This window comes from Rhincodon typus, chromosome 23, assembly GCF_021869965.1.
Source record: "Rhincodon typus isolate 14 chromosome 23, sRhiTyp1.1, whole genome shotgun sequence".
Classification (NCBI taxonomy): domain Eukaryota; kingdom Metazoa; phylum Chordata; class Chondrichthyes; order Orectolobiformes; family Rhincodontidae; genus Rhincodon; species Rhincodon typus.
In genome coordinates, this window is record NC_063354.1 from 25,624,039 (window position 1) to 25,638,516 (window position 14,478).

General features: G+C 44.1%; 1 protein-coding gene across 1 annotated transcript; it reads right to left on the reverse strand.

The window, feature by feature from the left end:
• Positions 1–5,225: 5,225 nt before the first annotated feature.
• Positions 5,226–6,595, reverse strand: rasd4 (rasd family member 4). The gene has a single exon (XM_048610877.1). The coding sequence runs from the start codon at positions 6,403–6,405 to the stop codon at positions 5,779–5,781; it is 627 nt and encodes a 208-aa protein (XP_048466834.1). The 5' UTR covers positions 6,406–6,595; the 3' UTR covers positions 5,226–5,778.
• Positions 6,596–14,478: the final 7,883 nt, after the last annotated feature.

The following is a 14,478-nucleotide window of genomic DNA, read 5'->3' on the forward strand; positions in this document are numbered from 1 at the left end:
CTGAAGTTATTGCATATTTAATAAATAGTTAAGTCTTTAAGATTCAAAATTGATGTCTGAAATGAATTATTCACAATGTGTGCGATTGGTTATTCAAATATATGGTTAGGAACCACAGGAGTGACTATTGGGGGTCTTCATTTTAATTTTACTATCTTGCAAATACAGAGGTAGAAAGGTTGATTTGGGCTGGCTGTCTGTCTGTCACTGTGTCATAACATGACATTTGAATTTCCAGAAGGCATTTGCTAAAATGCCACATAGAAGGTTATTGCACAAGAAATGAGCTCATGATAATGGGGTAATAGTATGGATTAAGGATTGGTTGACACAAAGACAGAGATTCAGGATTAATAGGTCTGTTTCAGGTTGGAAAGACGTAACTAGAGGAGTGTCACAAGCATCAGTACTAGAGCCTCAATTATTTATTATTGTATTAATAACTTGGTGGAGGACAAATTGTAATGTATCCCAATCTGCTGCTGATACAAAAATCTTTTTTGATTGAAATGATTTCCACTCATGTTACAGGTGAAATTTATTTCATCTTATGATTACCAGCATTTTGAGGACTTTGGAAACTCGCTTAAAGTAAGTGTAGTAAACGACCAAAAGGACACCGAAAACAAATGATTTCACCAGGACTTGATCACAACCAAATCTTGCCCTGAACAAAAGCTGACCTAAAAAATACGGCCAAATTACTGCATAATAAAAATTGATCAACCTCTTGTAAATGTAGTTTTAACTTCTTTGGTTTTATAAAATTTCTAACTTCATGAAAATTGATGTTGCTTACAGCTTATTGACAGTAGAAAATAGATGTGTTTTCCATAACTTCTGATCCACTTACAAATTGTAACTGACTTCTGGGCTTAGTAACAGATGTAGCCTAAGAGGGCAGCAGATTATCAGTTGTCTGATAGAACCCTATGATTGGACACTTACAACACAAGGGCATGCATAATAAATTAAAAATAAAAATAAAATGTTGCAGATGCTGGGAAAAAGAGAAAGTGCTGGAGAAACTCAGCAGGTCTGCAGCATCTGTGGACTGAGGAAAAAGTTTCCTCCCTGAAGAAGACTCTCATCAGACTCAAAACGTTGACTCTGTTTCTCTTTCCACAGATGCTGCCCGACTTGCTGAGTTTCTGCAGCAATTTCTCTTCTTATTATGCCAAAAAAGCAGTTCAAAGGAGATGACTTGAAAGAATCAATCATTATAATTTTGCCCAATACATATAAACGTATTGTTTAAAACAGTGACATTAATTGTGCCCCAGAGCCATTCTTTCTTTTCCCCTCTCCTTTTAAATAAGCAACAGTTTATTTTTAAGAAACTGACACTTGATATTTTTAGGAGCAGTAGTAAATTAAAAGAGTACTACTTTGAAGATATTTTTAAAAATTAGTTTGCCCATTCATTTCTTGAAGATTCCTAGCTGCACCATGAGTGAGAGGCTGAAATACACAGTTAGTTTAAGCTGTTATTTGAATCTATCTTTGAAACATGTAACCAAATTATGGATTTTTGTTAACTCTCACTTGGGGTACAAAATTCCATCACAATGTAGTTTACCTTCTCAGTGGACTCACGGCTGTAATCATCCTGTAATTATATACCTTTTCCATGTAAAGTAAAATAAAATTACTTGTTTGTTTGCTCACTTGTTCAGTGCTTTATTGTGTGTGGTAACTGCTTGCTGTGCTTCCATGCTGTTAGTCAAGCCTGTAACTATGGTTAGAAAAACTGAAACCTGGCTGTTCACTTGTGGCTGTGAGCTTTTTAAAAATATTTATAATAAAGCTCGTATTCACATTTTGAAGTTGATGACAGTAATCTCTGAGTCAGAAAGCACAGTATTGTTCAATAACACTTCCTACACACATCACTTGCAAATCTTTTACTTTCTTTCCAATGCTTTGGTGTAAAAGAAACATATTTCTTTGTTAATATAAGAACAATCCTGACAGTTTACACAGTGGAGAAAATGATCTGCCTAATCTATATATGTCAGTCAATGGACCACAGTCATACTTTCAATCTTTGCTACTTCCTGAGATTTATGGGTTTGAACATTAACCTTTCATATATGGAAACTGAACTGAATCTATGCAGGTAGAATGAGAATCTTCCCTTCATCTGCTGGCTTCAGTTGCTTCAGTGGAATGAATTTGGAAATTTGCAATTCAATTCCTTGTGAACAGAAATCCCCAGCATAAAACTGCTTAATTGACACCTGAAACCTGGTAGCTGAAAGGAGACAAGCATAGTTTTAGAGAGGGGCTTGCCATGCACTTCCCCTGAACTCCTCCCACACCAGAATGCACCCCACCCTGGGTCAGGGATAACACAATGTGGAGCTGGAGGATCACAGCAGGCCAGGCAGCATCAGAGGGGCAGGAAAGTTGATGTTTCGGGTCAGGACCCTTCAGAAAAGTGAGTTATAACCCCACTGCGAAGCCCTTCTGATGCTGCCTGGCCTGCTGTGTCCTCCAGCTCCACACTGTGTTATCTCTGACTCCAGCATTGGCAATTCTTTCTATCTCCACCTTGGGTCAGGAATAGGATTCATTGGGCATTGCATCCCACACCTGCTAAGGTTGGTGATCACACCCATACTCTCACTCGGATAAGGCAGTTGGCTGAGGCAGATTGTGGTTCAGGGAGAACTCCTTGTTCCTGTTAACGTATACATAGACGAGGACTTGGATCTTTTTCTGGAATTATTTTGAAGTCTGAATCTAGCCTTTTGGTGGTTAAGTTGAAGATTTGCTGATGGAAATCAATCCCTTTGGGCTTGAAGATTATAGAACAGTGCGTAATTGCAAGCTGTATTATGTTCTTTGTTCCTAACAAAATGAAAGAAGAGAGCTGATGAGTATGGTATTTGTGGATTTTCAGAAGCCTCCCCCACAGGAGGCTGGTTAGAAAAAATAAAGCACATGAGATAGGAGGTAATGTACTGGTGTGGATTAGTGATTAGTGATTGTTTTCTGAATGTTCACCAGAGAGTAGGAATAAAAGGGTTACTCTCAGATTGGGAAACTATGACTAGTAGGGTACTGCTAAGATCAGAGCTTGGGTCCCAGCTAAACACAATATGTATTAATGATTTGGAGTTGGGGACCAAATATAATATTTCCAAATTTGCAGATGAAAGAAAACTAAGTGGGAATGTGTGTTGAGGAGAATGTAAAAGTAGTTTTGTTTCAAGAGGATTTGGACAGCATTATTGAATGGGGAAGAACGTGGTAGATGGAATATAATGTGGAAAAATGAAAGGTTATCCACTTTGGTAGGAGGATCAGATGTGCAGAGTATTTAAATGGTAAAGAGTGCCCTTGTCAATAAGTCAATGATGAAGGCTTACATGCAGGTGCAGTAAGCTAGTAGATAGGCTATTAGGAATGTTTACTTTTATCATAAGAGGATTGAGTACAGGTCTAGTGAAGTCTTGCTTCTATTGTATAGCAGCTTGGTTAGACTGTGTGCAGTCTTGGTCTCCTTATCTCAGGAAAGGTTACTGCCATATTGGAATGCAAGGTTCAAGGAATTATTCCCTGGGGTGGCAGAGAGATCGGGCAAATTGGGTCTGCATTCTTTACAGTTTCAGAAAAACGAAAAGTGATCTCATTGAAATTTGCAACATACATAAAGGGAGAGACAGGGTAGATGCAGGTAAGATGTTTCCCTGGCTGGGGAACCTAGAACCAGAGGCAAAGTTCAACAGAAGGGCGATGCTACTCAGGTCTGAAGTTAGGAGGATTTTGCCTTTACTCAGGGTTGTGAATCTTTAGGACTCTATCACAGTGGCCTATGGAAACTCAGTCTTTTAGCATGTGGAGCTTGTTAGACTTCTGAGTAATGGGGGCTTACAGGGTAATGGGGATGGGGTGGGTAAAAGTCATTTCAGTATTAGATCAGCCGTGATCGTATTGAATGATGGGGCGAGCTGGCCGGACCCCTGCACCTCTGCTACACACAGTAAGATCGTTTTAAAGTCGCCAATCGCTGCACAGTCCGGAAAATGCACGCTACGAGTTGTGCAGGGTAAGGTGTAGTCGAGTGATTCGGCGGTTACTTGCTCACCAAACGAGAATAACCTGCAAAGAAATAGCAAACCTAAAATATTGTATATTGATTTGTTTGGATAAAAAGCCAAAGGGGGGCGCTATGAAAACATTCTATAGGAATAAGAAATATTCCGTGCAAATCCGTGATATTCCGGTAGGTGGTAGAGAGTTGACCTTGTTAAAGACTGAACTGGGCAGTCTCGAGGGGATAGAGCACGCTTTGATTGGAATAATCCGGGGGAAAGGCTGAAGATAGTGTGCATTTTTCTCCCCAGACAGTAGTTAACAATATGTACACATCTTCCCTCTAGCAAGATAACAGTCAAAGCGAATATGTGGTGAGCGAAGGGAAATTCTGTCTGTATAACTGAGTCCTGCAACTTCCCTAACTTGGACCACAGCTGCCTCGCAACGCGAAAGGGTGGAGATCCTGGGTACTTCTCTAGTAACAGAGACATTAACCTGGTCAAAAACTGTGATTAAAGGATTGTCCGGCTAACTGTATAAAAAATCTATCAGCAACTTAGCTGTTTTTTTAAAACATAGATTATGTATCTCCGTAAGTAATGAGCTGTCAGTGAATCTGAAACCTTCACGTTGGCCGCGGATCGCAGTCTTCGTCCGTGCAATTCGCGGTTGCGAACTTTGTTCAGTTTTACGTTCATATATACAGATTATGAAAGCTATGTTTATTTAAAGTGTATCTCTTTGAGTATTTTTTTAATAGGATAAAAAAGGAGTGGCGTTAGCCTCCCTACAAACTCCAAGCACCTACGAGGCTACTGTCGGTTTCTCTGTAGAATTGACCGCATTCCTGGTGTTCGAGAGTCATTGCCTGGTTACCTCTTGCATTCTCATTGAGCTATGGGTTCTTTCCATGCAATTCTGAGTGCTCCCTAATTGCTGTTCGGGGCACTCTCCTGCTATTCAGTTTTATTGTGAATGTGCTTTCGTAAAAGCCTTTCCATTCTGTTTCTAACATAAAATGAATGAGGAAACAATTTTGTTTGTGGAATATGTACGGGCACAGGATATATTGTGGGAACCCCTGAGAGGACAGATTAAAAAAATAACATTGATACGTCCAAAGCAAGTGGGCGACAAAATCAACAAATTGTTTGAGATAACGTCTTTATTAACAACTTTATAAAATAAATATACAAAAGAGTATGTATTTTCAGTAACTGTATAATGACAAAATCTACTAACATAGAAGTGCAAATAAATGTCAACTCCTTAATTAACAAATAACGGTGGTGGTTTAAACTCTGTAAACAAAGTTCCCAGGCTGCACGGCATGTTACAAACTCTATGTGAAACTTAGATCAATGCTGATACTACACAACAGGCTGACATCTAACCTGTTATGGGGTTTGCCTTAAACGCACGCATCAATTGTTCAGTTTAATGAATAAATATCACCATCTTCAAAATAAAACCAAAGCAAAATCCAGCTTAATCAATAGTAACAGATTATTTTTTTCCGAGATACGTACCGAATGCTCCCGTTGTATTTTTAGCACCGTAACAAGTTCAGTTGCACAATTTTCTCCAGTTTGGAGACTCGTTTTTCCAAACCTGGATCCATTCGGTCTGGTTTTAAACTCCAGTGAAGGTGAACGGTTATATATGTACTATGTATGGTGGAATTTTGATCGGATCAATCGAACTGAAAAGTCTGTCCATTGGGAAGCCGGGTGTTTAGGAGATGCTGCAGCTATTGGTTTTGTTCATGGGAGGTCGGGCATGGTTCTCCGTGGGGAAAGTTTCTCGCCTCCTCCTCAGGGCCGGGCTCAGGCGGCTCGGTAAGTTGGCCTGCCGCAGGAGCTCTCGGAAAACTTCCAGCACGTTGGCGTTGTCTTTGGCCGAGGATTCCAAGTAGCGGTTATTCCATTCCAGCTCCACCAAGGACATGATCTCCTCACTGGACACTTGCCTGTCGCTCAGGTTGTCCGCCTTGTTGCCGATCACTACAATCGGCGTGTACTTGTCTTCCTTGATGTCGAGGATCTCCTCCCGAAGGCTTTTCACCGCTTCGAAGGACTCGGCGTCGTCTACGGCATAGACCAGGGCGAAAGCGTCGCTGCTCTGGATGGACAGCTTCCTCATGGCCGGGAATGAGTAGCTGCCGCTGGTGTCCATGATCTCGATCCTGACCTTCATGGACCCCAAGTCGTACTCTTTGCTGTGAAGCTCGTCCACCGTCCTTTTGTATTTCGACTCGAAGGTGCCGAGCAAAAATCTCCGGATCAGAGAAGTCTTCCCCACCCCAGCCGCCCCGAGGAAGACCAGGCGAACCTGGTTTCTTTCCTTCACAGCCAGAGACATGGTGGAGCCGCTTTATTGGTTTGTCTTTGCCTCCAACTTTTCTTTTACTTTGCAAACTCTTCAACTACCTGGAACTTGACGTACGAGTGGAATAGCTATAGTGATTTGGTGCAGGGGAAGCGTTTCAGCGGCTTGTGGTCTCTCATGGACAGAGATCAGCACCACTGCACTAACCAATTCCCCAGCAGCACACGCCGCACAACTTCCGAGTGTCCGCCGCTTGCTCCGCCTTTATAAAGGTAGCGGCCCGGACGACGCCGGGCCACCTTGGCAACCGCGCACCAATCCGAACATCAGAGGCAAATGAGCAGTGCGGGCCCCGCCCCTTGCTGCGAGACCCCGCCCCGCGCCGTCTGACCCCACCTCTTCATGGCGAGGCAACCTTTTCCCAGAGACCCGGACCACCGAGTGAAACCCCCGCCCCCTACCCGCAGGCCACACCCCCAGAGACTCCACCCCCAAGTGAGACCCCGCCCCTTTACGGTGAAGTCACCACGCCCAGACCCCACCCCCAAGTGTGGCCCCGCCCCCCGTCCCTGTGGCCACGCCTCCGGGACCCCCGCCCCCTGTGGATGAGGAAGCAGGGTTAAGGTTTGAAGTCTGCGCTGAATTCTGCAGCTATTTAACTCTGTTCTCTCAACAAAGAACCGCGGATGCCTGAAATCTGAAACAAAAACAGAAAGTTGTTGGAGCCTCTCTGCTCCTATGCTGCTGCTTGGCCTGCTGTGTTCATCCAGCCCTGCACCTTGTTGTCTCGGATTCACCAGCATCTGCAGTTCCTACTATCTCTGATTCAAGTTGTTGGAGAAACTTAGTAGGTCCGGCAGCATCTGTAGCGAGAGAAACAGTTAATGTTTCAAATCCTGTCTCCGCAGTGTTTTGTAGGTTACGTGGAACAATCCCTCTTCCGTACCTACACCGGCCCTAAACCCCACCTCTTCCTCCGTTACATTGATGACTGTATCGGCGCCGCCTCGTGCTCCCACGAGGAGCTCGAACAGTTCATCCACTTCACCAACACCTTCCACCCCAACCTTAAGTTTACCTGGACCATCTCTAACACCTCTCTCCCCTTCCTGGACCTCTCTGTCTCCATATCGGGCAACCACCTAGAAACCGATATTCATTTCAAGCCCACCGACTCCCACAGCTACCTAGAATACTCCTCCTCCCACCCACCTTCCTGCAAAAATGCTATCCCCTATTCCCAATTCCTTCGCCTCCGCCGCATCTGCTCCCAGGATGAGGCATTCCACTCCCGTACATCTCAGCTGTCCACGTTTTTCAAGGACCGTAACTTCCCCTCCTCGGTGGTCGAGAACGCCCTCAACCGTGTCTCCCACATCTCCCGCACCTCATCCCTCACACCCCGTCCACGCAATAAAAACCAAAAAAGAATCCCCCTCGTCCTCACGTACCACCCCACCAACCTCCGGATCCAACGCATCATCCTCCGACACTTCCGCCATCTGCAATCCGACCCCACCACCAAAGACATCTTTCCCTCCCCACCCTTATCTGCCTTCCGGAGGGACAACTCTCTCCGTGACTCCCTTGTCCGCTCCACACTCCCCTCCAGCTCCACCACACCCGGCACTTTTCCCTGCAACCGCAGGAAGTGCTACACCTGCCCCCATACCTCCTCCCTCACCCCCATCCCAGGCCCCAAGAAGACTTTCCACATCAAGCAGATGTTCACCTGCTCATCTGCCAATGTGGTATACTGCATCCGCTGTACCCGGTGTGGCTTCCTCTACATCGGGGAAACCAAGCGGAGACTCGGGGACCGCTTTGCAGAACACCTACGCTCGGTTCGCAACAAACAACTGCACCTCCCAGTCGCGAACCATTTCAACTCCCCCTCCCATTCCTCAGACGACATGTCCATCCTGGGCCTCCTGCAGTGCCACAACGATGCCACCCGAAGGTTGCAGGAACAGCAACTCATATTCCGCTTGGGAACCCTGCAGCCGAATGGTATCAATGTGGATTTCACAAGTTTCAAAATCTCCCCTCCCCCCACCGCATCCCAAAACCAGTCCAGCTCGTCCCTGCCTCCCTAACCTGTTCTTCTTCCCACCTATCCCCTCCTCCCACCTCAAGCCGCACCTCCATCTCCTACCGACCAACCTCATCCCGCCCCCTTGACCTGTCCGTCCTCCCTGGACTGACCTATCCCCTTCCTAACTCCCTACCTACACTCACCTTTCCTGGCCCCATCCCCGCCTCTTCGACCTGTTTGTTTCCTCTCCACCTATCCTCTCCTCTATCCCTCTTCTATCCGCCTCCCACTCTCTCCCTATTTATTTCAAAACCCCCTTCCCCTCCCCCTTTTCTGATGAAGGGTCTAGGCCCGAAACCTCACAAACACCGGAAGAGCGATGCTGGCTGGCCTGCTGTGTTCATCCAGCCCTGCACCTTGTTGTCTCGGATTCTCCAGCGTCTGCAGTTCCTACTATCTCCGCAGTGTTTTGCTTTTATTTGAAAACATTCCGATCCGCAGCCCCCTCCTGAAGGATAGTGGTTCTCTTATTCTGACAGATTAAAACGGAGATATGTGGAAAGGTTTTAGAAAACATGAAACAGAAACTTAAAAAATTCAACACTGTTATCTCAGCCTGCCTCTTTTTTTCTCTGGGGTATGTTTTAATCACTGTTGGAACAATTGTTTATAGTTGTTATATGAGGAAGTTATTCATTCTCAGTCTGTTCCACCTTTAATTATTCTTAATGCGTGTCTTCATCCCATTTACTTGCATTTTCCTATAACCCTTGATTCTCTACAAACAGATTAAAACAAAGTTTTGGTCTTGTACATATTAATTAACCCAGCATTCACTGTTGAGCAGGGAATGCAAGATTTCTGCTTGCAACTTCCAACCCTGGCTCCAATTTCTCTTGTTCAGTATCCCTCATCAGAGAAAATAATATTTCTTCATCTGAGCTATCAAATCTTTTAATCTTTTTATGAGTTGAGATCATCCCCGATCTTCCATACTCAAGAGAATACAAGCTAATATTATGCAAATTGGCATCATATTTCAAGTTCAGATTGTCAGCCTCTCATTTAGATGGACGTTGCGTGCCTTAATTAAGAGTCTTAAACTGTCCTTAATTGTAATGTAAATAACTTCATCTATTAACCACGAACTGTGCAAGAAGACAATGAATATAGAAATTGTTCCAGTGAAGACTGGGACTATGAGTATAATTATAATACCAATTTCACATCAGCATGAAAGTGTCTCAAGTATCCAGTAATATGAAAATTGATGCATTTTGGAAGATCAAATTCAGGTGCAAATTATAACAAAAAAATGGCAGAACCCTTAGGAGCATTGTCATACAGATCTACAGATTCCTGAAAATGGCAACACAGGTGGATAATCGTAGAATCCCTACAGTGTGGAAGCAGGCCATTTGGCCTATTGGGTATGCACTGACCGTCTGAAGAGCATCCCACTCAGACCCACGCCCCCTAACCCTGTATTTCCCATGGCTAATCCAACGAGCCTATACATTCCCGGACACAATGGGAAATTTAACAAGGCCAATCCACCTAACCTGCAGATCTTTGGATTGTGGGAGGAAACTAGATCACCCAGAGGGAGCCCACGCAGACACTGAGAATTTGCAAACTCCACAGAGACAGTTGCCCAAGGCTGGAATCAAACCTGGGTCCCTGGCACCATGAGGCAGCAATGCTAACTACTGAACCACTGTACTTCCCTGGTGGTGGACAAGAAGGCATACTGCATGCTTGCCTTCATTGGCTGGGGTAACGAACAAAAAATTGACAGGTTCTGTTATAGCTGCATAGAACTTTGGCCACATTTGGAATATTGTGCGTAGTCTTGGTCACCACACAACCAGAAGGACATGGATGCTTTGGACAGGGTGCAGAGAAGATATGGAAGAATGTTGCTGATCTACAGGGTTTGAGTTATGAGGAGAGTTTGGATAAACCTGAATTGTCTTCACTGGAAAGACAGAGGCTGAAGGGGTCTACAAAATTAAGAGACATAGATAGGGTGCATAGTCAGAAGCTTTTTCTCAGGGTGGAAAGGTCAACTACAAGAAGGCACAGGTTCAAGTGAGAGGGGTAAAGTTTAGGGAAGAAGTGCAGGGAAGATTTTTCACACGGAGGCTGGTGGGTGCCTCGAATACACTATTAGTGGAGGTGGTGGAAACAGGTATGTTAGCAACATTTAAGGCATATCTTGATGGACATGTGAATGGGCGGTGAACAGAGGGATAGAAACCACATATGGGCAATAAGTAGCGGGCCTAAATTAGGAATAAGAATTGGTGCAGGCTTGATGGGCCTTAGGGCCTGTTCCTGTGCTGTGTTGTATTATTAAAATGAAAGTGGCACTAAGTAGCAAATTTGGTACTTTGACTTCCAAGTATACTAAAGCCAAGATAAGTAAGAATACCAACTAGAAATTGGACTTTGCCTATATAACCACAGCAGTGTGCAAAGATTTTTTTTAAATCATTCTGTTCAGAAATGTTATTATACACCTCTGGAGCAGGTGGGACTTGAACCCAGGCCTCCTGGCTCAGAGGGATATGTATTACCTACCTTAGAGATTGTATTCAGTAAAGTGTTGGCTATAACCAATTGTGCCCCAAAAAGGGGTAAATACTAATGAGGTGTATTAATTAACAATCTTAACTGTTCTTAATTGTAATGTAAATTACTTCATCTATTAACCAGAGTTAACCATTGTTGTGAATTGCACTGAAATTGAGATGCTTTCAGGATCTGCAACAGCTAATAGCAGATCAAGGTATTTCTGAAAGTGAATGGTAAAGGAGGAATCCTTCAAGTTCATTCTAGCTTTGCTATGGGCAGTACTGTAGCTTAAAGTCTTGTAGCAAACTGGAAGTCACAGACAGATCCTTTTGGCTGTGAACCCAAACATTAGTGGTGGGTGACATAGTGGCTCAGTGGTTAATACTGCTGCTTTACAGCACCAGGGACCTGGGTTCAATTCCTGCCTTGGGTGATTGTCTGTGTAGAGCTTGCATGTTCTTCTCATGTCAGTGTGGGTTTCCTCCCACAGTACAAAGATGTGCAGGTAAGGTGGATTGGCTATGCTAAGTTGCCAATAGTGTCCAGGGATGTGTAAGCTAGGTGGAATGTGGGAATAGGGTAGGGGCTCGGTGGCATACTCTTTAGAGAGTTAGTGCAGGCTAAATGGCCTTTTTCTGCACTATAGGGATTCTATGATTCTATTCTGATGGAAACAATAAGAAACTCCAAGTTGCACATCTCTTCAACAATTCTGCAGTCAGAGTGCAGTGTAGAGTCACCTGGTTATGGCCAGACAGATCTGTCTGTCCCTGGTCAGATTTCCTGTTTGTGTCTCATGCTGTCACACTTAGATCCATTGACATCAGGCTGGCATTCTTCTCTGACCATTGCCTTCTACCGGCTGGATGTCATTTAAAGGAAGACCAGAGATGTGGTAGGGGTGATGGAATTTGAATGTGAGTCTGCTGATCACAGGGAACATGGAACATCTTAAAATGGTTTGCAACGTTTGGAGAACCATGAAGTCCCTCTATGAATCTTCACACCCTTGTGGAAAGCAATCAGGGAAACGTCAAGAGGTTCTTCATCCTCAGAGGTGTTCAGAGGAGAGGGATGGGCAAAGGAAAACGTGCTGATTCCAGAAAAGCATCATCATCTTTGTTGCCTAGTGGAAGGGGGAAAAGGGAGGAAATTAGGATTGGTGACTTATCTCACTGCTGCAAGTGGAATTCAAAACTCTGTTAGAGGCTGTAACTAACTGGAGCTCTGGAATTGTGTGATTCGCCCTGACCAGAGCTGTGCTGTACCCAGCAGGAAAATCTGAGAGAGATTTGCACTAGTCTTGGTTAAGATCACTTATGTGTGAGACAAGGGACCTACCTCATCAGTCTGGACTATGAGAAGGTCTTTGACAGAATGCCCACACCTAAATGATAGACACATTCTCCAAAATGGGTTTAGGGATAGAATCCACAATTGGATCCAGTTACTCTACACAAACATCACTGACACAGTTTCAATTGGAAGGAAACAGAAATCTTTCCAATTAAATCTGGAGTTACTCAGGGCTGCCCTTTCTTCTCTGTTCTCTTCATGTGCTGCATAGAAAGCTTTGCCACGACTACCTGGAAAGATGCAGGCAGAAGAGAGTACTATCCCAAGTAATGGAGGCACACAGGTTAACGCTTCCCTGTGCATGGATGACATTACCATATTCTGTTCGATCCTCTATTGGTGCCCAGGCTGGTTAACACCTGCAATCTATGTGGCCTGGTCTCAGGTGCCAAAGTAAATCAAAACAAACACAGTGCCATGTTTTTTAGGAATAGAATGACCAATTCGTTGTCTCCTTCACAGTCAAGACAGATTACCTGAAGGTGTTGGGGATTTGGCTTGGATGCACTGGGGTACACGTTAAAAATGGGAAGGTCAGACAAAAACTGAACATGTATGAGCGACTCTCCCTGTCCATTGTAGGCAAGAAACTGGTTATCAGGGTCTCAGTATGGAAGTACATAGTGCAGATGTGGCCCATTCCTCACTCTTGCATTGTGGCGATTAACTTAGCTTTATCTGGAAGTCAAAAATGACCCAGATATGAAATACAAACCTCTAGATAAAGAGAAAGGAGTCATACCCAACATCACCCTCTTCCTGATGGCCACCTTTGTGTGTGCAGCTTAGTTTGCAAACCAGTATCACCAAATGCTGAGGTTCTACCTGTCCCTGGTGATGCAAAGGATTGGTCTAGCCATAGAGTTCCAAGGAGTTGGACTATGTCATACCACCTGTCCCACATGGAGAGCTTTATTCAGAAAATCACCTTTGACCACAAGGCCATCAGGCAGTGGCCAGCATGTAATGCCCTCACAGCCCTGCAAGAAAAGGAGATGGTAGATCCTGTCAGATGATTCCCTGAGCAGACTACCAAAGTCATTTGGCTGCATGTCTCATTGCCAGAACTTATGAACAAGCACCAAGATATAGAATGTCTGGTGGTGAGAAAGACTCTTCCTGTCAGAACCTTTCCAGAGTGTCAGCCCCTTTGCAAGCTGTTGGTGAGGTCGTTGTGGTGTAGAAAAGACTGTTGTCCACATCCTTGTGAAAATTGCCTTTGCAAAGAAGGTTTGGTAAGAGTTGCAGTGGTTTTTATTGAGGTTCATCCCAAGCAGTTCCTGCAGGATTCTGTGCCCTAAGGATTGTTGCCAGGGAAGCACACTCAGGGAAACATCAACTGCACTTGGATGTCTATCAACCCAGTGAAAAATGCTTCTTGGTTTGCCTCAAGCCAGCTGATCTTCCTGTGCAGGGAGTTGTCCTCAGCTGAATGGTTTATATTGGCACAATCCAAGGTCAAAAAGTAGTGCTGAGGAACAGACTAAAACTTGGGGAAATTGCTTTAGAAATGCAGCGGTGTAAGGTTGTTGTCTAAGGTGTTTAGTAATTGTGTACAGAGGGGCTGGAAATCAGAAAACCCCTCAGGGACATTGTAAAACAAGAGTATTGAAAACGTTTTGAGGTACATCAGGGTGTAGCATGGAGTATAGAGGAAAATGTTACTATTTTTGCACTTCCTGCAACAGCCAATTTGAATTATTTTGCAGACATATTGAGTGGAACATTCTGTATGGGGACAAGTTGAACATTATTGCAAAACCTCTAAGATTCAAACTGAAAAGCTTTTGTATTTTTTTATTACAAGTTTTAGGAATACAGCGTACCTTTGGTTAAAAAATAACGTGTGTTTGGATGTACCACACGATTTTGCTGGGAAATTTCCAATCTCATATTGCAATAAGCTGTTAAGTTCAAAGCAAACAGTCCTACCTGTGCTCTCTAGACATAAAAAATACACATCAGAGACCAAGCTTTTCTCCATGCATCCAAATATATACACAAAGTACTCCCCTATCACTAACAGTTGTACAGCATGCTGCCTGTGGGTGCCCATTAGTACAGAAATTACTAAGGTGACTAGTATTTAGCAGGTTAGGTGGTTGATGTAGGACAATATTTGCCTGAGGCTTTCAGAG

Coding starts and splice junctions, on each gene's coding strand:
- rasd4 (XM_048610877.1), bottom strand. CDS start 6,405: ATGTCTCTGGCTGTGAAGGAAAGAAACCAGGTTCGCCTGGTCTTCCTC.